The sequence below is a fragment of the Cervus elaphus genome, chromosome 33, assembly GCF_910594005.1.
Source record: "Cervus elaphus chromosome 33, mCerEla1.1, whole genome shotgun sequence".
Lineage (NCBI taxonomy): Eukaryota > Metazoa > Chordata > Mammalia > Artiodactyla > Cervidae > Cervus > Cervus elaphus.
Genome location: NC_057847.1, coordinates 27,299,961 through 27,326,554, shown reverse-complemented (window position 1 = coordinate 27,326,554; position 26,594 = coordinate 27,299,961). Strand labels below are relative to the sequence as shown.

General features: G+C 38.7%; 1 protein-coding gene and 1 long non-coding RNA gene across 3 annotated transcripts in view; one reads left to right on the top strand and one right to left on the bottom strand.

Annotated features, from left to right (window-relative positions):
* The window catches only part of PDK1 (pyruvate dehydrogenase kinase 1), a 41,478-nt gene extending 37,978 nt beyond the window's left edge, over positions 1-3,500 (top strand). Inside the window, exon 11 of the mRNA XM_043894289.1 lies at positions 775-3,500. Within this exon, the coding sequence (XP_043750224.1) occupies positions 775-915 (141 nt within the window). The 3' untranslated portion in view covers positions 916-3,500. The remainder of the gene's footprint in view (positions 1-774) is intronic.
* Positions 1-25,897, bottom strand: part of LOC122688356 — a 29,013-nt gene extending 3,116 nt beyond the window's left edge. For both annotated transcript variants that reach the window (XR_006339417.1, XR_006339418.1), the window contains exon 1: positions 25,811-25,897. This is a non-coding gene — a long non-coding RNA (uncharacterized LOC122688356). The remainder of the gene's footprint in view (positions 1-25,810) is intronic.
* Positions 25,898-26,594: the final 697 nt, after the last annotated feature.

The following is a 26,594-nucleotide window of genomic DNA, read 5'->3' as shown; positions in this document are numbered from 1 at the left end:
TGTATAGATCCAAGCATGAATCAAAAATATTTGAAGAAAAAAATACCAGAACATTGCAAAAAGCAAAACTTGATTTTCTTGCACATCAGCAACTATTTACATAATATTTATTGTATATGTATAGCATTTACATTGTGTTAGCTACTCTAGTTAATCTTGAGATGATTTAAAGGGTCCAGGAGGATGTGTGTAGATGATATGCAGATACTGCAACAATTTTTATATAAGGGACTTGAGCATCGGCAGCTTTTGGTATCCATGTGGGGTGGGGAGTGATACTGAGGGTCAGCTATGCATGATGTGGAAATCACATATGCTCTAACTAAAATTGGTGACTTTAATGGTAGGAAAAGACACAGGCTCAAACCCAGATTTCATTAAATGCTTTTACATTACATATATTAAGGTACCTATGTGAATTTTTATGCTTTTATACTTAACTGACTTTTTCAACTTCTGTTGATCAAATTTTATAAGAATGTCTGTCACACTTGTGTAAAACTCCAAACCAGCAACTTTTAGGCTGGTGAGAGAATTACTGCATGCAATAAACTCAACATGCACACTCAGCAGTTGCCATAAGCTTTTAGTAAGTAGCACGTTTCAAATGTGTGCTCTGTTTTAAACTGTATGTAGATGGTTTTATGATTGATAAAATACAAATCCAATATAGAGTATGGTTTAATTTGTAGTAAAATTTTTGGCATTGTAGATTTTTCTCAAATAATGGATTCCCCAAAAAGTGCCTGACTTAGCTCCTGCTTTTCCTCTCAGGCTCTGTCAACAGAATCAATAGAAAGACTCCCGGTGTATAACAAAGCTGCCTGGAAGCATTACAACACCAACCACGAGGCTGACGACTGGTGTGTCCCCAGCCGAGAACCAAAAGACATGACGACATTCCGCAGTGCCTAGACACACTTGGGACCCCTGAAAAATCCGGATGTGGCTTTTTATTAAATTTGGAAGGGGTGGTATCAGAACCACGTTATACCAAATACTTCGTGCGTCGTGTTCACAGTTAACTATTTGGATAGGTAGAATAGGTGGAAGATTAATTTCATTTACACTTGTTGAATCTCGTAAAGGACGAAGTTGTACCTATTTTACACCTATATTTTCACAGTTAATTGAACATATTTTTAAGCAACAGTAGTTTTGGTCAACTCTCTCTTTACGGTAGACTTCAGAAGCATGAAAATGCATTTCTACAGGAAGCTGTGTGGTTGTTTTTTAAAAAATACTTTTATGTCTACTAGAAGCAGTTCCTTAATATGGAGTAGCCGGTTAGCCATTTTTCTGTTTTAGAGGAGTTCTGCCAGATTTTATTTAGTAACGACAGATGCAATTAGAATGATCCTCAGACTATGATTAAGGCAACAAACAGGCACCCTGTAAGTGTAGAACCAGCCACCTTTCAGCATCTACATGCATTGTCTTCACTCTGAAGTTAATTCATCATTTTTTAATTTTATTGCAAAGGATTGTAATGACTAGTTTCCTATGGAGTTAAGCCAAGATCATGGGCAGTCTACTTTGAATGTACTTACGATTAATGCAGTGGGAAATTTTTGTACTAAAAATGACCAGCTGCTAAAATTCTAAATTGAATTTAAGAAATTGAGGGCAGAACATTGAGTCCTAGAAACTATACTAATGATTGTTGAGATTACCTAGGGGAGCTTTTGAGAAGGTTTTTCTGGGTCCTACTCTAGACATACAGAATCAGACTCTGTAGCCATAGCCCAGAAATCTCAATTTTTAAAACACTTCCTAGATGAGTCTGATGCCTTGCCTAGTTAGAAAATCACACTTTTAAAGTGAGTAATGATGATACCACATTTGCTAAAGCAATAGATCTTTAGGTTTTGGTTTTCTTCTATGGAAAGGTCAGACTTCTGGACTCTAAGAGACACAAAATGTTGCAATTAGAAGCATAATTAGAAGCAGGAGACAGGTTGACAACAGGAGAAGAGTCACGGAACCAAAGGATTAAAACCATAAATGCATAAGTATTGACGAAAAACTTGTTATAAAACTTATCTATCTATACTTTATCAGGATATCTATATTCATCAGGAAAGAAGGCACCTTGGGCTTATCAAAAAAATCATTTGCATTCATATGGTAATTTGTAGTATACAAATTTTTGGTATATCTGGTATATAATGATAACTCTGTCGGGCTTAAGAAATACCAAACAGGTTGGTATCATCTTCGTTTTGAGACTCAGAGTATGGCCCAGAGCTGCCCTGATGGAGTCAGGTATCAAGCAATATCTGCCAATCTCCGTCAGCTACCTAGCCTAGGAGACCAGGATGCTGCCAGACTTAAGTTGTTAGTCTTCCTTCATCTTTCAAGGTGACAGGGAAATACATTGAGAATAAATTTTAAAGTAAGATTTTAAATGTTAAAAGAATAGCTACAATACTTAAATGGGGAAATTTTTCTGGAAAATGCAAGTTGAAACACCTCATTCTCAAAAGGATTATGTAAGCTTAACAATTCTACACAAATTTGTAAATGGGAAGGGATGTTAAAGGGCTGTTAGCCCGGGATCCTCAGGTAAGAGAGGAGGATCTTGAGGTTCCAGGTGTGTGGGGTTTGTCCAGGGCTGGTAAGCTAATGTGACCGAACATTGGGAAAAGATCTTTGACCTATTACTCCTTAATTATGCATTTTATGAGAAACAATAGGATATGCCAGTGGATGATTTGTGTTAGTTCAATGTGTTACAATTTTTTAGCTTAAAATTACACTTTTCTTGTAGTGATGAAATATTTTAAAATCCTCTGAATCAAAGCTTCCCTTTCTTTCCTAAATGAAATATTTGTACAACTGACATAAACTTGATATTTTTATGAAACAACCCTCCCCCCAACACACACAAAGTGAAAATTTCTCTCTTTAAGAGGTAAGAAGTGGTGTTTTCAAAGGAGAAGTGAAATCTTTTCCTTTTTAGCTTCTTTTTAAGGTATAATGATTTTTTACTTTGTTACTGTGGTTAAGGGACAGAAAATCACATACAAAAGTATTTGGGGAGGGGGATGCTTTCTCCTAGTTTTAAATTACTGTGCTACCTGAGAAGTTTTTTAGAGTCTTACACTCTGTTTCCCACCAGCATTTATTATGATGCTATGTAGATTTTAAAAATATACTGAAGGGTAAGAAGTGATACTAAATGATTTTTTGTAACCTGGGCATTTAATGAGTGTGCCAACATTTTTTAGAAAGAATCACAAAAAAATATCCTGCCCTATAATTAAAATATCAGCTGGCTTTAGATGTCTTCATACTTATTAGTAATCACTTTCTTGCACTGTGAAGTTTTTACATGAAGATGTTGAAGTGGCAGTCTACCCTATTATTTTTTATAAAATGATTTGTGTATGGCAATAAATTGAAAACATGGATCAACTCTTAACCTGAAAATAAAGTGACCCAATTTAGGTTTTTAAAAATATACTTGTTTTAAAAATAAAGGTCTCTTTCATCATCAAGAGTCAGCATTTTGTAAATATACAAGAAGTCGCAGGTAGCTGGCTCATACTGCCCCTCACTACACTTGGTAGAGGGAGTGTTTTGAACTGAGATTTCCAATGTGTGTATTCTGATGGCAAGAGCAAGTGGTAGAGTTCGTATGGATTGAGTTATGCTAGATTTCCATTATCCACACATCTACAGATGACTAACTTACTACGTAAACAAACATTTTCCACCATGTGATTTTTTAAGAGGTTATATGAGTGTACACTTTTAATAGCTTTTCACAGCATAAGTGTGTAGGAAAAGGCTTAATTTAACCAGCATTGCCCTCTGTACCAGCTGTAAGTCAGAATTAAACTCCTTTAATCCAAGATAGGTCCCTGTCCCATTCCTGATTGATGGGATATGACCATCAATCGTCCCTTCATTGTTGAAACCAACAAGTTCCATAATAGGACTGTGTAAGTAAAGACCAGGGGAAAGACTTACTAGTGTTATGGGCCCTTTGTGGTCTTGTGAGCAGCCAGTCAGAGAGGAAGCCAAAAAACAAGTCAAACAACTTCAACCTGTACCTTCAATTTCTGTGCCATAACTGTGAAGTTTTAACAGATGAGCAATGAGAGTTGTGTTATGCTGGTTTGCCAACAGCTTTTCTTGAAGAAACTTTTTTTCAGCATACTGTATATGATTCATTTCTGGCCCCCCAAATGACTTTTCTTATAGTTAAACCCAGTGCACTTGAAAAAATGTGGTGTGAAGGACTTTATATATATCGAAAAAGAACACACCACTGGTTTGCTTGGTCCTGGCATTCTTACACTCCTGCACCTTTTGTTCTACTGCACATGTGGAGAGAATTAGGCATATCGTACCACACGCTCTGCACATTCCTTCAGCAGTCATTAACCATAGGCTTCTAACGTAAGAGACAAGAATGCCAGTTTTTGAAAATTGTATAACATGAGATTTAGTCTGTATTCATATATGCATGTGCTTATCAAATAGTAAACAATATATTATCATCATTATTATTACTATTAACACTTTTCCTCACTGGTGCCAATATCATAATTAGTCCAACTATATTATGTTCAGAATGGAGGTTCCATTTTCTTGGAGTTTGGAATGTGTGTCTTAAGTCCCTTCATCCTGGGGCAAGATTGCCAGTTTTTGCTGCAAAACTTGTCTTTTCTTGTCTTGGAAAAGCTGTTATTTATACTGAGGAATAGTGGCAGCTATCTTTTACTTTGTTAGGAGATTTTTAAGCAAAACTATACAATGTTCATCCCACTAAGGTCAACCAGAGAGCTTCCATTTGAATGTTGCATTCACTCAGTTATTTTCTGCAAGTGGATGAGTCAAGACAAATCAAGACAATGTGCTACAGTTGTCACATAGAATATTGTCAGTGCTTCAAAACTATAAAATTCCCATACCACAAAAAATTTCAGGCCAATATCACTGATGAACATAGACACAAAAGTAAAATACTAGCCAATAAAAGCCAACAATGTATTAAAAGGGTCATACACCGTGATCAAGTGGGCTTTATCCCAAGTGTGCAAGAATTCTTCAATACCCGCAAATGAATCAGTATGATACACCACATCAACAAACTGGAAGAACTAAAACCATATGGTCGTCTCAGTAGATGCAGGAAAATTTCCCCCAATTCAACACCCATCTATGATAAAAGTCCAGAACATGGACATTGAGGGAGCATACCTCAACATGATAAAGAACATACACGAAAAACCCATGGCTAACATCATTCTCAGTGAGTGGTGCAAAGCTAAAAGCATATCCTCTGAGATCAGGAACAAGACAAGAAAGTCCGCTGTTAAAAAAAAAAAAAAAAAAAGAAAGTCCGCTGTTGCCATTTTTATTCAACCTAGTTTTGGAAGTCCTAGCCACAGCAATCAGGAAAAGAAAGAAAGAGACTCCAAAGTGGAAAAGAAGTAAAACTGTCAATTTTCATAGATGACATGATGGTATACATAGAAAATTCTAAAGATGCTACCAGGAAACTATTAGAGCTCATCAATGAATCTGTTTGATAAAGCCAACCCTCTCTAGCTGTGGAGTGGCAAATTAAATTCTGGAGAAAAAGTTCCCTTTCATCTCAAAAGGGACCCTCAGTGACCAACAAAATAACCAGTAGGAACAATTATTAGTTTGGTGATAGTTCATTTTCTGTGGTGCACAGTTGACCTTGATTATTGTTACTGGGTCCCAATATGTCTTCACAAGGACTTAGTTAGCCAATGGGAAGGTAGAGCTAAGTCCTTGTAAGCAGTGCCCGTCAAACTTTAATGGACACGTGAATCACCTGGAAATCTTGGGAAAACAGATTCTCATTCATTAGCTCTGCAATGAAGTCTGAGATTCTACATTTCTAACGAGCTTCTAGGTAATACTGATGCTGCTGATCCGCAGACCACACTTTTAATAGCAACAATTTTAAAGCCTGTGGGATAAACTGCTCAGCATCCAAAAGGACCAACTGGAGAGGTTAAACTGGTTGAAGTATGAGTAGGGAGTCAGATATAGCTAGTAATTTGATTCTTAGAGTGTTAAGAAGGACTAGGAGTGATCTATTCCTGATATCTGGAGTACTTAGTGGGGTATACCCATGAACTTGAAGTCCTATTTCTATTTGTTAACTTATTTTTGGTGAAATCTCAGTTTTAAGGATCTTACCCAGTGGAACATGTAAGTAATGAAAGTCCCAGTTAATGCAAGGAAGTGAGTCTCGTGTGTAATGTTTATCTTCATATCCGTTTCATAGGAGGGTCATGGACCCTATAAGAGATAACAGGAAATAATAGCAACTCCACTAGCATCCCGTTGTCTTCTGGTGGTGGTAAGCATGGACCCAATCCTTAAAGCTTTGGCACTTTTCAGCAATGATGGGGCAAAGAGAACTTGGGATGGCCCCTTAAGCAAGGTCCAAGTGATAGTTTCTCTGGTGAACCTAGATGGTGGTTCAGTCTCCAGGATGTGTGTCCTGGAATAACACATCAAGGTCAGCTAATAATACCTCATATCTGTGACTGGAGCACTTCATTAGTGTTTTGCAATAATGCAGCAGATGATTGCAATGAGTTAGCATAATCAAATACATGACTATCCTGTAAGTCGTTAACTGCTAGGGGTATGGTAAAGGAGATTTTGTTTATAATTTGGTTAGAAAACTGATGCTCTTGTCACTGTTAATGGGAAAAGATATTAAAATCAGTATCTGGAAAATTCATACTGAGATTTTGGTTGTGATGTGTTAAATTTGTAGATCAATATGGGGAAAATTTCCATCTTAACAACATTGATACTTTCAGTCTATGAACATAATACATCTCAATTTACTTAGATTGATTTTGGTTCCTTTCAGTGTTTTGTAGTTTTCAGCATACAGATTCTAACATATTTCATTAGAATTAAACATTTAATTTTTGGAACTATATCCTTTAAAAATATTTTTCTTTCCAGTTGTTCCCTGCTCATACATTTCACCCTTCAAATCTCAAGTATATCCCCTCAAAACAAATCATGCCTTCTGGGGTTTTACTGAGGACTAGACATAGCAGAATAAGATAGTTCCATCTGTGTTGACTTGGTCCTTGATGTGGTTCATAATTGAGTAAACAGCAGCATGTCCAATCTACTGTTGGGCTGCCATGAACTTGCCCATGCCTTTCTTTCTAGCCCTCTCCTCCTTGACTACCAGTTGTTTACTTCACTTGGGAGGGATCAACAGTATCATTTTGCTGTCTCACCCCAGGGCTGTTTGAATTTTCTTGTCTTGTACCACAAATTGGTATGATCAGACTACTTTTCTAGTTCTGCTTTAACTGAGAATGGAGGTTTATATTGATTATGTCTTTATCCAAGCATCATCTGGGGCACTCATCTCTGATACCCTCTGCCACTCATCTCCAAAATGACAGACAGGAGATGACATTATTAAGCAAGTATAAGAGGTTCAAGATTTCAGCCCAAAGCCTGTGAGCCAGATTATACTCTGTGTGAGCATAAAATTCTATATTTTTATAGATATAAAGCCACTTAGGGGAGGGAGCATCAAGATGGTGCAGTGGGAGGACCTATAGCTCACCTACCCCCCTAAACACATCAAAAATACAGCTCCATGTAGAACAATTCTCTCATAAAACCAGTTGAAAGCTGGCAAAAGACCACTTACACAACCAAAGCTGAAACTGGATAGGACCAAAAAAATAAAAGGCATCAGGTTGGGATCCGCACCCCTGGAAGGGATCTGTGAAGCAGGGAAGGTCCACATGGGCAGGCTCTCGCCCTGGGGAGTCCCCTTGCCTGCTGCGAGGTCTGTGGGTCAAAGAAACTGGAGTGGCCCAGACTCTGCTTGCAAGGCGTATGTACATGTTGCCTTGCCAGCAATCACAGTGGAGAGAGACCAGTGCTGACAGCTGCCACCTCACCACCCTTCTCAGTCCCAGAGGTGTGTGGAGCAGGGCCGCTAGAATGGAGAGCAGGTAGACGTTAAGTCTTCAGCAGAGAGGCCCTGGGATAGGACTCTGTCTAAGTGTGGAGACAGCCTGCAGGGCCTGGGGTGTGGTTCAGGCTGAACCTCAGAGCCCCGTGTCAGCGCATGCACAGTGGGGACAGTCCAGCATTGGAACCCACTGTCAGGGCACTTGGTGGGGGATTTTGTCAGCCCACACACAGGGCAGTGCCATGCATATCTCTGGGCAGACAGTCCCTGGAGAGGAATACATATGGCTTGTTTCACACCATGAGTGGGAGCTCTCCAGTGCCACCCAGCCCACACTGTAACTTGAAGCCAGATCTGGGGAGGTCAGGTCTTGGGAGAGGCCTGTATGCAGGCAGCTTAAGTCCCAAGTGGTAGCACAATCACCTCCATTCCCAGCCACAGCAGCCAGGCCTTAGCACCAGCCCACTCCACACTATAGCTGACAGGCTTTCAGCTTTTCTCTGTTGAGTGTCATGTTGGCTATGTGTCTGAGGCCATATGACACCAAAGGCAACCATCAACGAAAAGACAACCTATATAATGGGAGAGAATACTTGCAAATGATGCAACCAACAAGTGGTTAATATCCAAACAGCTCAAATGATTCAATATCAAAAAACCCAATGTATTCATAAAATGAGCAGAAGACCCAAACAGACATTTCTCCAAAGAAGACATACAGATAGCCAACAGGCACATGAAAAGACACTTGACATCACTAATTATTAGAGAAATGGAAGTCGAAACCACAATGATGCATCACATAACACTGACCTGAATGGCTATCAAAAAATCTACAAATAATTAGATGCCAGAGAGGGTATGGGGAAAAGGAACCCTTGTACATTGTTGGTTGGAATGTAAATCGGTGCAGCCATTGTGGAAAACAGCATGGAGATTCCTTACAAAACTAAAAATAGAGCTACCATATTATCCAGCTATCCCAATCCCAGGCATATATCCAGAGAAAACTCTAATTCTCTAATTTGAAAAGATACATTCACCCCAATGTTCATAGCAGCACTATTTACAATATCCAAGATATGAAAAAAACCCAAGTACCCATCAACAGATGAGTGGTTTAAGATGTGGTATACATGCAATGGAATATTACTCAGCCATAAGAAAGAATGAAGTAATGCTATTTGCTGCAACATGAATGGACCTAGAGATTATCATACTAAGGGAAGAAAGTCAGAGAAAAATAAACAACACATGTGGAATCTAAAAAATAATACCTTTTAATATTTAAAATTAATTTATTTTAATTAGAGGCTAATTACTTTACAATATTGTGGTGATTTTTGCCATACATCAACCTGAATCTGATAAATCTATATATAAAACCCAAACAAACTAGAAACTAAACTTATGATTACTGAAGGGCAAAGGGAAGTATGGATAAATTGTGAGTATGAGATTAACAGATATGATCTACTACACATAAAATAGATAAGCAACAAGGATTTACCCTGTATAACATAGGGAACTCTATTCAATATCTTGTAATAACCTATAATGGAAAATAATCTGAAAATATATATAACAAATTACTTTGCTGTGTGCCTAATACTAATCTAATATTTTAATCAGCTACATTCCCATTAAAAATAGATAAAAACATTTAATTTTGTGGATAACTTCATGGGTGGCATCTCTGGTGCCCCCTCTAAGATAGGTCAATGGTTAAGCATACTTCCTGTGAAATGCCGGGAAGAAGAACACAGGCCAATTTAACAAGTGATGGAGTATATACTCCAAATAATATTGACTGTAGTATAATGACCTCCCCCCCTCAAGGAAATGGTGTTGTTATGAAACCAAGCTTTTGCCTGGTCTTCTGATAAAAGGTGCTGAGATCTCCTCTCTCTTAGGCTTAAATTCTCAGTCAGTATCCATGACATCTACACAGCAAGGAGGATGTAGTAAGTCATACAGTCATACCATCTCTTGAATGGCCTTCTATAGTTTACTAAATCTCCATATTATGGGTCGTGCTTCCTCAAGTCTACTTTGCTGCTAGAAGACAGACAGTAACCTGTGTGTTAGCGATTAGAAAGCCTGCACTAAGAAATGTGAAGAAACAAGCTCTCCGCGATGTCCCATATGCCGCTGTGAATCATGGCAAGTCTGTCTGCCCTTCAGAGGGCATCGTGGTTGCAAGGATCATGTTTGTGAAATGACATTGGTGTTCATGTGGCAGGAAAATCAAGTTTCTAGATTTTAGTGCTCACAGGTGGCAGAACATGGTGGCGATTTTTTCCTCTTTCCTTTTGTCGTTGTCCTTTTTACATTCTTTTCCTGAGGTGAAATTCATATAACCTAAAACTAACCATTTTAAAGTAATTCAGTGGCATCCAAACACTGTACAAACACCACTTCTCTCTAGTTCCAAAACATTTTCATCACGCTAAAGGAAGCCCTGCGCTATTAAGCAGTGGTGGTTTCTTTCTCATGTCAGTTTTGTAGTAAGATTTGCGATATTTTTCCTGGGAGCTTATCCTAGAATCATTTTCTGCAGTGGTAAATTACATAAAGTTTGAAAATATACAAGGGTAAATCCTATAGAACAGTTTGTGTCTAGATTTGTTTGTGGATATTTTATCCCCAAGAGGAATGTTTTAAACCAGCCAAAGACTAACACCGATATACTTACATTTTGGGTCCATTTTAAATTCAAAATCTAACATAGTAAGTGCATTTTTAAAATTTTTTTGTGTTTGGAAATACAATCAAACAATTGTGAAAATGTAATTGGGTAAGTTATGTGTATAGTTCTTTCTCAAATCCCTGCTGTTCATACTTTTCTCCAAGATGTAGTTTGACCCAGTCAAGAATGATGGCTTCGACATGCCCCTGGTTATCTTGGCATTCCTGGGTTTGCCTCAAACAAACATAAGATGCAGTGTTAGCCTGAGGCAAGCCAACTCTCATTGCGTTGGCAGTGTCATCACTGAGGCTATAGTCTGCCCACGGCGCCAGGCTCTATGTTCATTCTGACTACTGGAATGAAGTGCTCTTCCCCAGCAGCATGTGACGGTGAACCTAGGAGTACGGCACTTGGAGTGAGGTTGGCCACACTCCAAGTAGAAGCTGACCCCACGTCTAGCCACAGCAGGGCCAGCGCTAAATGAGCAGGTTAGGCAGCAGTCAACTCTAAGGACCTTGCAGGTAGCAGGTGAAGGATGGGGAGCAGAAAGAAGGGGATCTCCCAGAAAGAGAATAAGAATTGACAACTGACATTTGGAATCTGCAACTTTCAGTTCAGGACAGGATGGTGTACCATTTCCAGTGTATACATCCTCTCCAGTATGTTTCTTGGGCAATTATCTAGAAAAAAATACTTTTGAAGAGGAGCTATGTTCAGTAGTAGACCATAGTTGTCCAAGTCCTATGAGATGGTATGTAGTTTTCATAGTGTAAAGCAAAAATCTCAGTAATTATCTAAGGTTTACTAATCGTAGCCTAGCTAATACTTGACTCACTTGAGGGTAAGATACCTAAGGCAAAAATGTCAATTCAAAAATTCCATAATACTTAATTGCATGTTTATGAGTCACTGTATTTTTAGTCTGTCCATGTGAAACCAAATCCATATGTTTATCAAAGGCTGTTTTACCACCTCCAAACTTGTTTTTTAATTTATTTTGAATTTGTTTTTTTGCTTGTTCCATTTCCTTCTGTTTGATTAAAGTCATTAGTATTCTTTTGTATTATATAATTCATCTGTGTGTGAGGCACCTAGACCTTTTGAGAAAAAATAAGAAGCTATTTGAATATGAAAGTGAAAGTGTTAATTGCTCGGTGGTGTTGGACTCTTTGTGACCCCATGGGTTGTAGCTTGCCAGGCTCCTCTGTCCATGGAATCCTCCAAGCAAGAATACTAGAGTGGGTTACCATTTCCTTCTCCAGGAGATCTTCCAGATCCAGGGATCAAACCTGTGTCTCCCACACATGTAGGCAGATTTTTCAGTCTGAGCCACCAGGGAAACCAGGTGAATATGATTTGCTCTTTAATGAACATGTATTTTTTGAGTGTCTGCTATAGAGCAGGCTTAATGAAAGGCACTAGGCCTAAAAAGACAACAAGAAAAGCACCCTCCTCAGATGGCTTTCCTAGGTCATGGAATTAAATTTCTCTTTCCCAGTATCATTGAATAGCCACTCAGTTGATTGGGTTCTTTTTTTATTAGAACATTTGGAGGCTCATGGATATTGGATATCCAATGGATAATTGGATATTTTCATAAACCACATTAAAATGTATACTTTTAAATTTCTATAATGAAAAAAGAATGTAAGTCCCAAATCATGGATTATTGTGAGTTATTATAAAAGCTGAAAATATTCTTGCCTCAGACCTATGTTTCATCAAGTTAATAATGGGTGCCTTTGAAAGCACCCTAAATGCATTTTTAATTTCCAATCAACAGATAGCAGCAGTTGAATTCAAAACAAAGTTACAATAGTGTTCTGTTTAATACTATGATAAGTACACTCAAAATTTTTAGAAAATGATTCTTAAGTGAAAACAACACCTTCAAACTGAAGCTTCTATTTGTCTCAGAAGGGGGAAGATTGCAATTCTTTAATCAAGTATCTTTAATTAAACAAAGTAAAAGACTGATTTTACCACTCGTCAATAACTCAAACAACTGACCTTTTCCCTATTAAGTATCATATTAAATAATCCAAGATTTTCTTTTCAATAAAGGAAATAAAATTTACATTTTTCTCTGATTAACTTTTACCAGGAGCATTGTAATGAAGTTAATTTGATTTACTGCAATTTATAGTGTTACTGCTGCCAGCATTACACTAGCCAATGCACCCAATAAATCAAGACCACACAGAAGAAATACTCCCAAACAATTCAGAGATGTAAAAAAGGAAACATTCTTGAATACTGGGTTTATAAAATGAATACATGCATTTTCTTAAATGCTCATCATCATTGGAAGGCATGTTTATCCTGCTATTTGTATTTGTGTATGAGACCAATACAACTGTAAAAATACAAACACGTAGCTAGAGTATTGGGGCTGCCCTGGTGGCTCAGTGGTAAAGAATCCACCTACCGACACAGCAGACATGAGTTTGATCTCTGGGCCCAGAAAGTCCCCTGGAGAAGGAAATGGCAACCCACTTTAGTATTCTTGCCTGCAAAGCCCCATGGACAGAGGATCCTGGTGGGGGCTACAGTCCAAGGGTTTGAAAAGAGTCGGACATGACTTAGTGACTAAACAACAACAATCTGGAGCATTATTTCAATAGCAGAAGATGCTTCTATTTTCTAGAATCCATGTATGAAAGGACCTTGGAGTTTGAGTTGCATAAAAATTGAATCATTTACTTTCAATAATCTGAAAAGAGAACCAACAAAATCAGAAATTTGGGATGAAAGAAAGAAAAACCAATAAACAAGGCCCTCAATGTTGCACTTAGCAATGGTTTAGATTCATGATTAACAACTCCATAATAGTTAAATCCTAAGTAGAAGATACTTCACACTCTGCAAATGTCTCAAATTACTAGTAAAATCTGCATATTATATGTGACTCTCTTGTTTAATGTTTTCCTCTTTCCTTTAAAAACAGCAGAGAAAAACCACAAAATATCAAAACTCAACCAGCATGAATTAATCTACATGATTCTTTAAACATGAAATTTGTAATCTGAAAGCCAAAAAAAAAGAATCTCCAGGCCCAGATTGTTCCACAGGAAAATTCTATCAAATGTTTAAAGAGATTAATGTATGTTTTACATAAACAAATTAATGTTTTATATACTCTTCCAGAAAATAGAAGGAAAGGGGGCACTTTCCAAATCATTTTATAAAGCCAGTATTACTCTGATACCAAAACCAGACAAAAACAGTACAAAAAGCAATCTACACCAGTTTCTCTCAAGAACTTAGATGCGGAACTTCCTTGGTGGGCCAGTGGTTGAAAGTCCAGCTGCCAATACAGGGGACACAGGTTCCACTGGTCCAGGAAGATCTTGTATGCCACAGGCAGGGCAACCAAGCCCATGTGCCACAAATACTGAAGCCCAAGCACCCCAGAGCCTGTGCTTAACAATAAAAGAAGGCACCGTAATGAGAAGCCTGTGTTCTGCAACTAGAGTGTAGCCCCTGCTTGCCACAGCTGGAAGAAGGCCATGTGCAGCAATGAAGGAACAAAAAAGAAGCTAGATGCAAAATCCTCAATAAAATATTAGCAAAGCAAATCCAACAATTTGTAAAAAAAAAAAAAATTCATATACCATTACCAAGTGGGATTTATTCCACACAGGCAAGCATAGTTCAACATTAAAAAAACAAAAATCAACATAATCCACCATATAAACAGGCTAAAGAAGAAAAATCAATGATAGGAAAAACATTTGACTAAATCCAACCTCATTCCAAATAGTCAGGGGTCCATACCTTGGGAGTTAGTAGTGCTGACCCCACTCTCAGGCAACTTTTCCTGTTCTTGATATACTCCCTATTGGGCTGCATCCCAAAGGCCTGCAAGCCTTGCAGTTGCCCAGCCTCAAGACCAAAGAAAGTGCCCAGAGATGGCAACTGAGCCATCAATGGTTTATTGGATAGGGGATCTTCCACCCACCTCTGAAGCAAAAGGTCCTGGGGCAACATCCCACGTTAGACGGCAGACGGGACATGGTGTCTTCACTAGTGGGTGTCGGGGGTAAGGAAGCTATCATTTACAGGCAGAATTGAGGTCAGGTTGGCTCATCAGTTACCAGGGAAATCACCATCTAGGGCATGTCCCTAAAATCTCCTCAGATTAACAACCCTCACAACCATCCCGAGGGCAGATGTATCCCTTTAATAAACTAGCAGGTGGAGTCATTCTAGAATAATCGGTAGGTGGCAGGATGGGAGGGGAAATCATGATCACCAGGCGCTGGTCAAGCAGGGGATGTACAGAGAGCAAGAGAATAGCCATTCTGAGTGGCCCGACGGTACACTACATAAGAAAAATGTATTTCATATCCATTGACTCAGATTTCAAAAGAAATACATGAATGGAAATGGTATAAATCAAACAGATTTATCATAATTTTCCAAGTCACGTGTTAGAAATGTGATTCTTTTCACCTAGAGAAAATAGTACTTTCTCTAAATAAAGTAGTTACAAAGTTCATAATTACCCTTATGGTATACACTTACTGGACTAAGCTAATAAACTCTGTAACATTTCTGTTCCCAAGATCCACCATTGTACATTAACATTTGAATGAACACATTCGTTATATAGGCAGGATAGCAATTTCCAGATCTAGTGCTAATGTACTTCCTGGCTAAAGCTGAAACTCTTAAGAACAATTAACTAATTCATGAGTTAATATTGTTTAGACATCAGTCTTTAGAACTAAATGGGATAATGTATGTAAAATGCTTAGCACATTTCCTGCCATAGAGTCAGTACTCAATAAATGATAGCCACTAATATCAGTATTATCAAGTAATGATACCATGAAGTTTTGTACATTGAATATTGCCACTTATAAAAAAAAATTTTTTAATGTAAAGCATTTTCAAGCTATGGATACATTTCTCAAATCCATGGTTTTATATGATGGAAACATTTGTTTGCTTTCAAAAAGCCCCATCACTACTCTATCAATCCAAAGTCAATTAAAATAGTTATTAAGAGTTTTTCCCTGTAGTAGACTTCAGTCATCTACATGTTGTATATGCATGTCACTAAAAACAAATGCTACCATCTAGCATTTTACTTAAAGATGTGTCAGTTGGGTACTGGGGGAAGCTGACACCAAAACAGAGTTAGGAGGGCAAAAGGCTGATTGAGGGGTAGCCAGAACAAAATTTAGAGATGAACTGGGGAGGGAGTGCCTCAGACTATGACAGCAGGACAGTCTTGGCTAACATAATGAGGAGCTCAAGAGCAAAGCTTGCCCATGAGGATCCCCACTTAGGGCAGAAATGGCCAGTATCTTCACCATGCCAAGCCATAGACCGAGGTCTACCCTGGATGAGTGGTCTTGGTTTGAAGGCTGAAGCAGAGTCTGAGGCACCAACAGATGGAGCTTGTTGGCTAGTTGCACTTTCTACAGCTGATGAGAGATTCTTACATAATGAGGTATGGGGAAGTCATCCTGAGTTACACATTAACTTGAATTTTATGCTAATATATTCTGTTTGCAGCCTATCAAACATACATTGTATATCTGCTTTAATTATTAAAGAAAAAGGTGACTGACTGGAAGAGAAGAATGTCCATGTTGAAGACAAAGATTAAATGCCTCCTTTCCTGGGATGCCCACGCTGGTTTTCCTTCAGTGATAAAACTCCCTTTCCAGGTGTCAAGGCCTTACTGACTTGCTGTGCTGATTGGTTTTTGTTTTTTGTTTTCTTAACATTTAAGAAACGTACCACTGGCTCCTTTGATGTTCTTTGTTCTGACAAGATATACAACTGTACTGAAAAACATGTTTCTCCAGAGTAGTTCTTCAGAGTTATCTAAGAGGCTGTCTCCTGGGCTATATCCTCAGTGTGGTTCAAATAAAACTCTTTATTTCTGTTATAGATTGCTTGTTGAGTATTTCTGTTGATCCAGCTAAATGGTAAGTTTTTTCTGGAGGGAGACCTGAGCAGAACATTCCCATAACATCCTTAGGAGACATGCTGGAGAAGACATGTAGAAGTAAAACTCCTATTTGACCTTTTTTTTTTGGCTGTGCCAGGTCCCAGCTGCCAAATGCAGGATATTTAGCTGTGGCATGTGGAATCTAGCTCCCTGATCAGTTATCAAACCCGGGTTCCCTGCATTGGGAGCAGAGTCCTAGCCACTGGACCACCAAGGAAATCCCAACTTGGTTTGTTTTTTTTTTTTTTTGCTGTCAAATGCCTTCCTTACTTAATTGATCTCCCTAGAGAAAGGTAGTTTTTTAATCATGCTTCTGTGGAACACCTGTCAGACAGAATTATGTAATAATCGCCTGTTTCTAATTTGGAAATAATTAGGAAAAAAATCATAAAAATAAAGCTAATTGATAGAATTTTCTCAATATTGTTTTCTTCTAATGACATATCTGTTCACAAGAATTAGTACACAACAGTGACAGGAATAGCTGTTTACACTTTTTCTTGAACAGAATAAAATCACATCCACAAAACTATTTACTTAAAGTACTCATTTTCTGTTAGAAAAAATCCTGCTAATTTGTTTGTTGGAATTAGATCCAATATTCATGTTTTTCTGAAAAATGTTTAATTCTGAGAACAGAAGCACAATTTGCATTGTTTAGCTACTAGAACAAAATTTAGAACTCCTCTGTTGCTATTAAAAGTAAATAATAGAACTTCCCCAAAGATAATCTGAAAAAATCATCTTTAAGATAATTATATAAAGACTTTTTAAAATAAAAAATCCATCATGCAAAAGAATAAGCTCAGTTATCAATCAGTTATATAACATTGACTATACAATGAAAGTAAACTACAATGCAAAGGAGTAGGGCCCATGGTTCTTTGTGGTTAAACATCATTCTTAAATTAACAAGTACATCTCTTAAGTCTTATTTTGCTGTAGGAGAATTCATCCATTTATTCAATAAAAATTTATGAAATGCCTACAATGTAAGGACATTGTAAGTAGACAAATATGAACAGGAACTTTACAAAAGAAAAACGCAGGTAGCCAAATCACATATGAAAAAGTGATCAATCTCTTTAGTAAATAAAATAGAAATTAAGACCCCATTTGAAATACTGCTAATATGTGGCTCAGATGGTAAAGAATCTGCCTGGAATGCAGGAGACCCTGATTCGATCCCTCAGTCAAGAAGATCCCCTGGAGAAGGAAATGGCAACCCACTCCAGTATTCTTTCCTGGAGAATTCCATGGACAGAGGAGCCTGGCGGGCTACAGTTCATAGGGTTGCACAGAGTCCGGCACTACTGAGCGACTGACATTACTACTAGATTAAACACCTGTCAAAGCCAGGGATGAGAATGTGGAAAAACATGAACTTTCAGTGTATATTATGATGTACAGTACATATAAATTTATGTCACTTTTTAAACTAATTTGGCAATTTCTTATAAATCTGCTTAGGTTCTAAAAGTTCACTCCTATGTATACATCCTAGAGAAATTTGCACATATTTTGGAATGTTCATAGCAGTGCCTTCTGTAGCAGCAGAAACAATTGGAAATATCCCCCAAATCCAATGACAGGAAATAAATTTTGATAGTCTATTTATTCAATGAAGTAATACACAGCAGTGAAAATTAGTGAACTACAGCTACCCACAAGGATGAGCCTTAGAAACATAATTTTGAGTGAAAAGCAATTCCCAGGAGACTCATACTGTATGAGACCACCACTCAAAAACAAACAAGACAAAATGTGTTGCTGAGGCATGTGTAAAACTATATGTTTTCAAAAGTGAGAGGAAGTTAAATGCAAAACTCAGGCATATGGTTACATGGACAGGATAGCAAGGGAGGAGAATGTGGGTTAATGTCAAATTTGAAGATTTTGTGCTGGATACCAAATTCATAGAGAGACATAATATCATGCCACATAATTTACATATGTTACATATATGTTCTTTAATAACGTACAAATATTTTAAAATTAGTTGGATACTTAAAAATATTTCTTTATCAAAGTATAGTTGATTTACAATGCTGTTTTCATTTCAGGTGTACGGTAAAGGAATCAGTTATACATATACATATAAAAATTTGGAAAAAATTTAAAGCAATGAAATAATGCTACCTCTTGGATAGCCTATTTCTATATCTAAATTGGTTTATAGCAGAACTGACAGTAAAACCCAGATTCATCTCCGAGGCTAGTGATCTTGAAAAGCCCACTTTAAAATAAACAGACTAGAGCAGAATAGTTACACTACATGTTCTCACTGAAGTGCTCTTTTTTAAATTTATTAAAATGATGATTTGTTATTATAGAAAGTCAAATATTTAAGAATATTAAATGAGAATAAATTCTTCTGTGCACTTCTCAAATCCCACAATTCCATTCCCCAGATATGATTACTGTTAATACACTAATATACATTATTCCTGATGTTTTCTATGCATATATGAACATATGTGTATTTATATATATATACACCAAACACATATTCTTTTAAAAATAAAAACACAAAACCTGTCTGCCTATAAATACTCTTCAATAACTTATTCTTTTATTTGACAATGACATTTTTCATGTCATGATTTTACCCATAAATCACCCTGAATATTTTTAGGGGTCTTATGGTTTTCCATTGTATTGGATATGTTGGTTGAATTTAAACACTGACTTGATGACAGGTATTTAAGTTATTGCCTATTAGACAGGGCATTAAATGAGACTTTTCTATGTCAGTTTCAGCTGAGGCTTTCAAGCCTGCAAATAAAACAGAAGGTGCCAACTACCCCTACAATATGAAGTGATCTCCTAGAACTCTTAGGTGGGACTTGCAGAAGAGTTCTCTATAAACTGGTTGGGGACCTGAAGTCATCATCCATCTTAAGATATAAAATTACTGAAGTTTATATGATTGAAAAATAAAAGATAAAACCTTAGAAGGAGATGACATTTTGAAAAACACTAAAGACAAAGCAAGGAGTCATTTTACTTTACTGAAGAGAAGATGGCCAAAAGGTACAAACTTCCAGCTATAAAATAAATAAGACATGAGGGTGCAATGCACAGCATGGTGACTCTAGTTAATACTGGACTGCATATGTGAAAACTGTTAAGAGATAGCTCTTAACAGAATAGCTCTTAAAAAGAAAAAATGATGGCCAAGGAGACACTGGTCTAATGTTTGGACAATGATGGTAACAAGCTATACAAAATGTTAAAACACTCCATTCCTATTTTGTTTCACTTTCACAATCATTATCAGACTGAAGAGAGGAGAAGTAAAACAGGTTCAAGAGAACTGAAGCCAAAGATGAGCAGAGTTAAAAAAGTATATGCACCAGGAATCTCTAAAATAAATTATCTCCAAACCTGGAAAAATTACGTTTGATGCAGAATTATGAGTTCTCAAATTACAAGCTCAGTTATGTGGATGTCTTAGATTGGGTTTCCTGGAAACAGAATGAAATGGAGAACTGAGCTAGAAATTTTACTGGGGAGAGTTCTTAGGAGATAAACCTGGAAGGAAGTGAGGGAGGCAGGAATGGGCAGAGCAGGAAACTTTCCTGCAAAGTGGTTGCATTCAGCTGACTGATTCTCAGACAGTCCTTCTGAGAATTCTAGAATTGGGATGGCTCTTCAGAGTTGTCTCAGACTGAGGTGAGATGGTGGGGCCATTTTATTCTTGCATCAGTTAGTACTGGACAGAGGTCACTTCCTGGAGTGGGGGCTTAGGTGTTGAAGATGGTATTCCCAGCAGCTGGAGATTTGATGAACTGAGACTAGGAAGGGAATCTGGGTGAAGTAACACAGTATCTACTTGTACTCACCAATTTCTGTTTTAAGCCTCTATTTTAGCATGACTTTCAACTTCTGTGCTATGCTCAGGCTCAAGGGAAATCATTCTGCCATGTCCCAAGTTGCACTGGAAAAAGCAGGGCTTTGTGAGGCTATCTTTGGTTGCCTGAATACATCATTTAGATACTTCTACCCATTCTGCTCCTTCTGGGTAGGAGAAAACCCTCACATCTGGCATCTTTCTCATGGGTGCCCATGTTTTCTTCTGGTCTTGGATTTCCAAACACACAGAGGGTTTCTCCTTTTTCTTTCTCTAATCTGAACAAATTTATGTAGCTCAACAGACCACAGGTAGATATGAAGAGAAGCAGGGGGTGTGACAGCAAGAAAAGCAGACTCTGACTACAGATAACACAACTTTCCCCATCTAATGTTTATGACCTGAGTTCCCTCTGGGCCAAGGGTTTTTTTTTTAACATCTAAAAGCACAAGCTTCAGAGATTTAAAAAGCTTTTCTTTGCTTTTCTGCTGTAACAACCTCTCCTGGAGGCAATGAATGCATTGACTAAATGAATAAAGTCAAAAAGTAAAAGAAATTCAGGAAAGAAAATCTTTGGTAACATCTCAGAATATTATCCTACCACAATTACATCCAAGGATCCTATCAGGACCTGTGGATGAGATCAATGAAACCTTGTAATAGTCTTTGATGGTTCAGGGAGAAAGAAAAAATGACCCAATGATCAAAGTCAGAGAAGAGTCTCCCTTAAAGTAGGAAGAAAGAGGATGCTGCAAACCATAGACTGATATTAATGTCCACATAGAGAAAATGCCAGACAAAGCTCATCTTGGTTTTTTTTTTGATTCTTTGTTTTGGTCCAGCAAAGGCCTTGAAATAAGGTATCTGGACTCCAGCAAATAATTGACTTGTCTCCTGAGATATCACTGTGAATAAGATGCATAAATGGGGACCAGAAAACAAAGGGACTGACAAATTTAAATACAATGAACAACTATCCCCAGTGAACATAGAAACACGGCCAAAGTCAAGTAGTCAAGATACAGATGGTTAAGGCAACTATGACACACGCAGAAAGTTGGACAGAACAGAGGACATGATGCTTGAGGAAGTGGAACCCCAGGAAGCCAGGTCATCTGGAAATGAGAAGTGTAGCATCTGCCACGTGGAGGCTAATTGAGACTCTAGGCAAGAATACTGGAGTGGGTTGCTGTACCCTCCTCCAGGGGACCTTCCTGACACAGGGGTCAAAACTGTGTTTCTTACATCTCTTGCATTGACAGGTGGGTTCTTTATCACTAGCGCTACCTGGGAAGCCCCAAAAGAAAAACAATCAGGGCAAATTTCTGATAGATAGAGCTCTTCTTAAAAGCAAGCAAACAACAACAAAAGAAACCTAGGAGGTTGTGAGGTAATATGTTTACCAGCAGCGTGGTGTCATGGAGATTCATTCATTCTACTAACAATATCGATTGCCTGCACTCCCCTTGGAAGAAATGGATAGGATCTGATGACTTCTAAGTGCCCCCTCAGCTGTGAGCAGCTCTGAGTCAACTCTCAGAAAATGTGAATGCTAAACCAAAACCATCTGGATTTTCACTCTTTTACAAAGATGTTTTACATCATTTACAGAAAAACTAGTGATTCAGAAAGAGTTTCATAAAAGCCTGTGGATACACTCAGAGTTGATTTTATGGCTCATGACTGGCAATATTAATGGAAGCACTAATAAAAGTTATGATATGCAGTCATAAAACACCTAAGCATGAATTCATAACTCATGTTCCAACAGGGTAAGGCAGGTCATTTTTCCTTTATGATTTAATGCCAAGTAGATTTTAAACTTAGCTTTCCACAGGAGACCCATAAACCTCGGTGTAGGTTAAGATCGAAGTCCAACTATGCTATTTCAAAGATAAAATAGTAATGAACATATGGTTATGAGAAAAATCTGACATTCTAAACTTACAAAGTGGAAATGGTTTAGTCACCACACTTGGTAGCATAAGTGTGCAGCAGGTTGCTCATTGGGTTCTCCTAACTTGAGTTTGATAAGTTGACTTTCTTTCCTTCAACTCTACCAAGAGTCTAGACCAAAATTTGATGAGGAATTAAAACTTATACTAGCTTTGGTTACAGCTGTTAAATTTGAAGCTCAACTCCTTACACCTGTCAGGAGCTACCGATACCAGGAGCTGTTTCACTCAGGAGCTACTCCTCTGACACCTGTTGGGGAGGCCAATCCTAAGATCCTGGATCTTACGAATGAGGGTCTCTGCCAGAGGTTGACTCTGGCTAGCCAGAGTTCCCTTCCACCTTGTGACTGTTAAATTTGTATGCCAACCTGACTGGGCTAAGAGATGCCCAGATCGCTGGTGAAACACTATTTCTAGGTCTGTGAGCATCTTCAGAAGAGATTAGCATTTAAATTGGGAGACTAAGTGAAAACGACCACCCTAACTAGTGCAGGTGGGCACCATCTGATCAGTTAGGAATGGAGTAGATCAAAGAGGCAGAGGAAGGGCAAATTAGCTCACCCTGAGCTGAGACCCATCTTCTCCTGCCCATGGACTTCAGTGCTTCTGGTTTTCAGGCTATTGGACTCAGATTGGGATTTACATTATTACCCCAATCCTCAGATCTTTGGACTCAGAGTTAATTATAACACTAGTTTTCCTGGTTTGTAGATGATAGATCATGGGACTTCTCGGCCTCCATAACACATGAGCCAGTTCCTATATAAATCACCTTTTATGTCTCTATGTATATTACTGTTTCTGTTTATCTGGAGAATCCTAATACATACCTAATACATACCAGAACAGTGACTCCCCCCATCTGACCAAACAGGTCCAGAATCCTTTTCCAGGCATTATTAAGGATGCTAAGAGGAGGGTTGGGCTTCCCTGGTGGCTCAGTGGTAAAGAATCTACTTGCCAATGTAGGAGAAGGGAGCTCAGTCCCTGGCTGGGAAAAGTCCCCTGGAGAAGGAAATGGTAACCCACTCCAGTACTCTTACCTGGGAAATGCTATGGACAGAGGAGGCTGGTGGGTTACAGTCCATGGGGTCACAATAGAGTCAGACATGACTTAGTGACTAAACAACAACAACAAAGAGGAGGAGTAGAGGAAGCTTATGTCCTGAGATCATACAAGCACTCATGTCAGTTTGAGTCTGGAGATGCTGGCAACCCATCTGTGTCACAAGGAAAGAACCTCCTTGGTAGTAAAGCAGGGCAGAGGAATCAAGAACTGAGAAATGGAAAGAGACAGGAATGAGAAGATTCTCTGAGTCTCTGACTCCAGCTATGACTGAGTCCATCTGAGCCACTGGACTTTTCAGATTCATTAAATAATGAATCTTGACCTATTTAAAACAGCTTGAATTCAATTCTGTCACTTTGCCACTTAAAGGGCCCAATTAGCCATAGCAGAGTTACTTTTATGTTACTGGCTTATCCCTAGTACAATTTCTGGTAATTATCTTCAAAGAGATAGTAACTTTGAGTAAGAAGAGATCTTTTCATTGACAACTTAGAGAGGACTGAAGACGTAGTCACTCATTTCATTTACCTATTTTAGAAGGGAGACCCATTGAGACACACTAGTTTAAAAAGGATTAATGGTGAGCACCAAAGCTATTCTGAGATTTGTGCTTCTCTTTCAAATTAAAATGAATTGATCATTGTAGCATATTTTCCAAAAATGGCCGCACCAATATATTGGTCCCATCTCACATGTTCTTTGTGAGATGTTGCTGACACCTCTCCCCACAAGAGAGGGCATGTAGGTACTCTCCTTTGAGTCTAGACAGGTCAGTGGGGAATGATGAAGGTGGTGATATGTGGCTTCTGAAGCTGATGCAGCTTTAGGGACTTCTTTCATGGTCTGGTGGTTAAGATTCCACATTTCCATGCAGGGAGGCTGGGGTTCGATCCCTGGTCAGGGAACTAGATCTCTCATGCTGCAACTGAAGATCCTGCATGCTGCAAGTAAGATCCCACACACAGCAAGAAAGATCCTGCATGCCACAACTAAGACCCAGTGCAGCCACATTAAAAAAAAAAAAAATACAGCTTCTGCCTGGCCCTCTTAGGACACTTGCCTTGGAACCCAGCTTCTATGCTGTGTGGGAAGTCAAACCAGATGGGGAGGCTCAAGAAAAGAGGACTGGAAGGTCCCAGCTGAAAGCCAGCATCAACTTCCAGATGCATGAATGAGCAAGCTTTTATATGGCTCCACTCCCAAGGCCTGGACTCTTCCAGCTGAAGTCCCAGACATAGTCACCATACTTCCCACTGTGCCCTGTTTGAATTCATGATCAACCCCCAACACCCCCAAACTACAAGAGATAATAATAGGTTATTATTTAAGCCACTACATTTTGGAGCAATTTTTAAACTAATAATAGATAACTAATATGGTCTTCTTGGTTGAGATGCTATTCTGCTGAAAGAGAAAACATAGAAGTACCTAAGCATGGAAGTTAAAAATCTATTTTCTCAGAAAACGAAAATGAAATGGAGCAGGACCCTGTGGTATCTGCCCCTCCCCACCCCCCAAAATCCTCTGCCCGCCTTAGTCTATGGAAAAAACTTAGCCAAAGAATTGGTCAGACCACCAATGACCAACTTCAAGATGACTGTCAGATTTGACTGCTGATTCTGCAGGTAGCCCCACTCTGCCTATAAAAGTTCTAAAACCTCTTGCCCACTGATTGTCAGGAGGGGAGTCAGCCTCTGGACAGGCACCCTAGGCAACCCTACTCCTTACCCCTACCCCCACTGGATGCTGGCATCCAAAATAAACCAAACTTTCCTTTCTATCAACCTGGCCTCTGTAATGGTTTTTGAACAGCAAGCAGCTGGACCTTGCTTTCGGTAACAAAAGTAGGGGAAGAATTATTTGGGAAGTTGAACCAGACATTGCCAGGTAGAACAGAAAACATGGAATCTCCAAGTGATTGTTCAACCTTTGAATGCTCTTCCACCCAGAAAAATGGTGAAAACAAACGCATTAGTATTCAATTGCACCTACCGATCTGGAGCTCAGCTTGGGAAGTTGAATCAATTTTGGCTGACACTAAAGCACAGATGACGCAATGTGCTCCTCAACCCACTTCATTCTACTCCTGGGCACATAGCCAACCCTTATTTCCCAACCTCCCCTGCATTTGGGTGGAGGTAACTCAGTGATTAATTGCTCACCCCTGTGGCTAAAATTCAAGTAAGGCCTGGGGTCAACTGCTCTCCCCCCACAGCTAATCAACCAGCCATCTTGGGGATTTACCTTTCCCATAAATCCTTTTTCTCTATCTTTGTGCTTTTATTTGGATTCCTGACAGATTTAATCGATCTCCATGCTTACCCTGCAGGCAGAATGCTGTTTTTGAAATGTTCATCTAGTCATCCCATGCTTCTGTTTGTAACTTACTCCAACCAGCTTCATCTCCTGCTAGTCACTGCTTTAGCTCCCTGTGCCTGGAATGCATTCCTTTCACATTTTTTCCACAGGATTGGGTCTGGCTCATTTCCAGGGCTCTGCCTAACTATCCCTTTATTCAGTAAGCCTGGCTTGAGTCGCTAGTCTAGCCTACTCTGGTTGCCTCTGCTATGTGCTCTCACAGCGTTCTTTATTTTAGAGGAGCACTTAATCACATCTTATTTAAATTCCTTAATTGTTTGTTTCCCTTTTCTGGATTACAAGTGCAATAAGGGCTCAAGGGTATTGCATTCCCAGGGCCTAAAACAATGTATGGCATGTAGTAGGAGACATACACATAAATGTCCTATAAAGTGAAAGTTAAGTCACTCAGTCATGTCCAAGTCTTTGCAACCCCATGGACTGTAGCCTACCAGGCTCCTCCAGCCAGGGGACTTTCCAGGCAAGAATACTGGAGTTGGTTGCCATTTCCTTCTCCATATATATATATATCATATATATGTGCTTAAATGACATGAATAAATCAGCAACAACAACAAAAAAACAAGACAAAGAACAAATACAAAACCCGCAAAGATCTTCCTCCCGACAAGCTGTAGTAATTGACGTCAACTAGTTAGCAAGGCTGAAGCAGGTAAAAATTTTTCCTAAAATCTCTCAAATCTCAGTCATGTACTGAATTTGCTCCAACATTTTTTTTCTTTCCCTG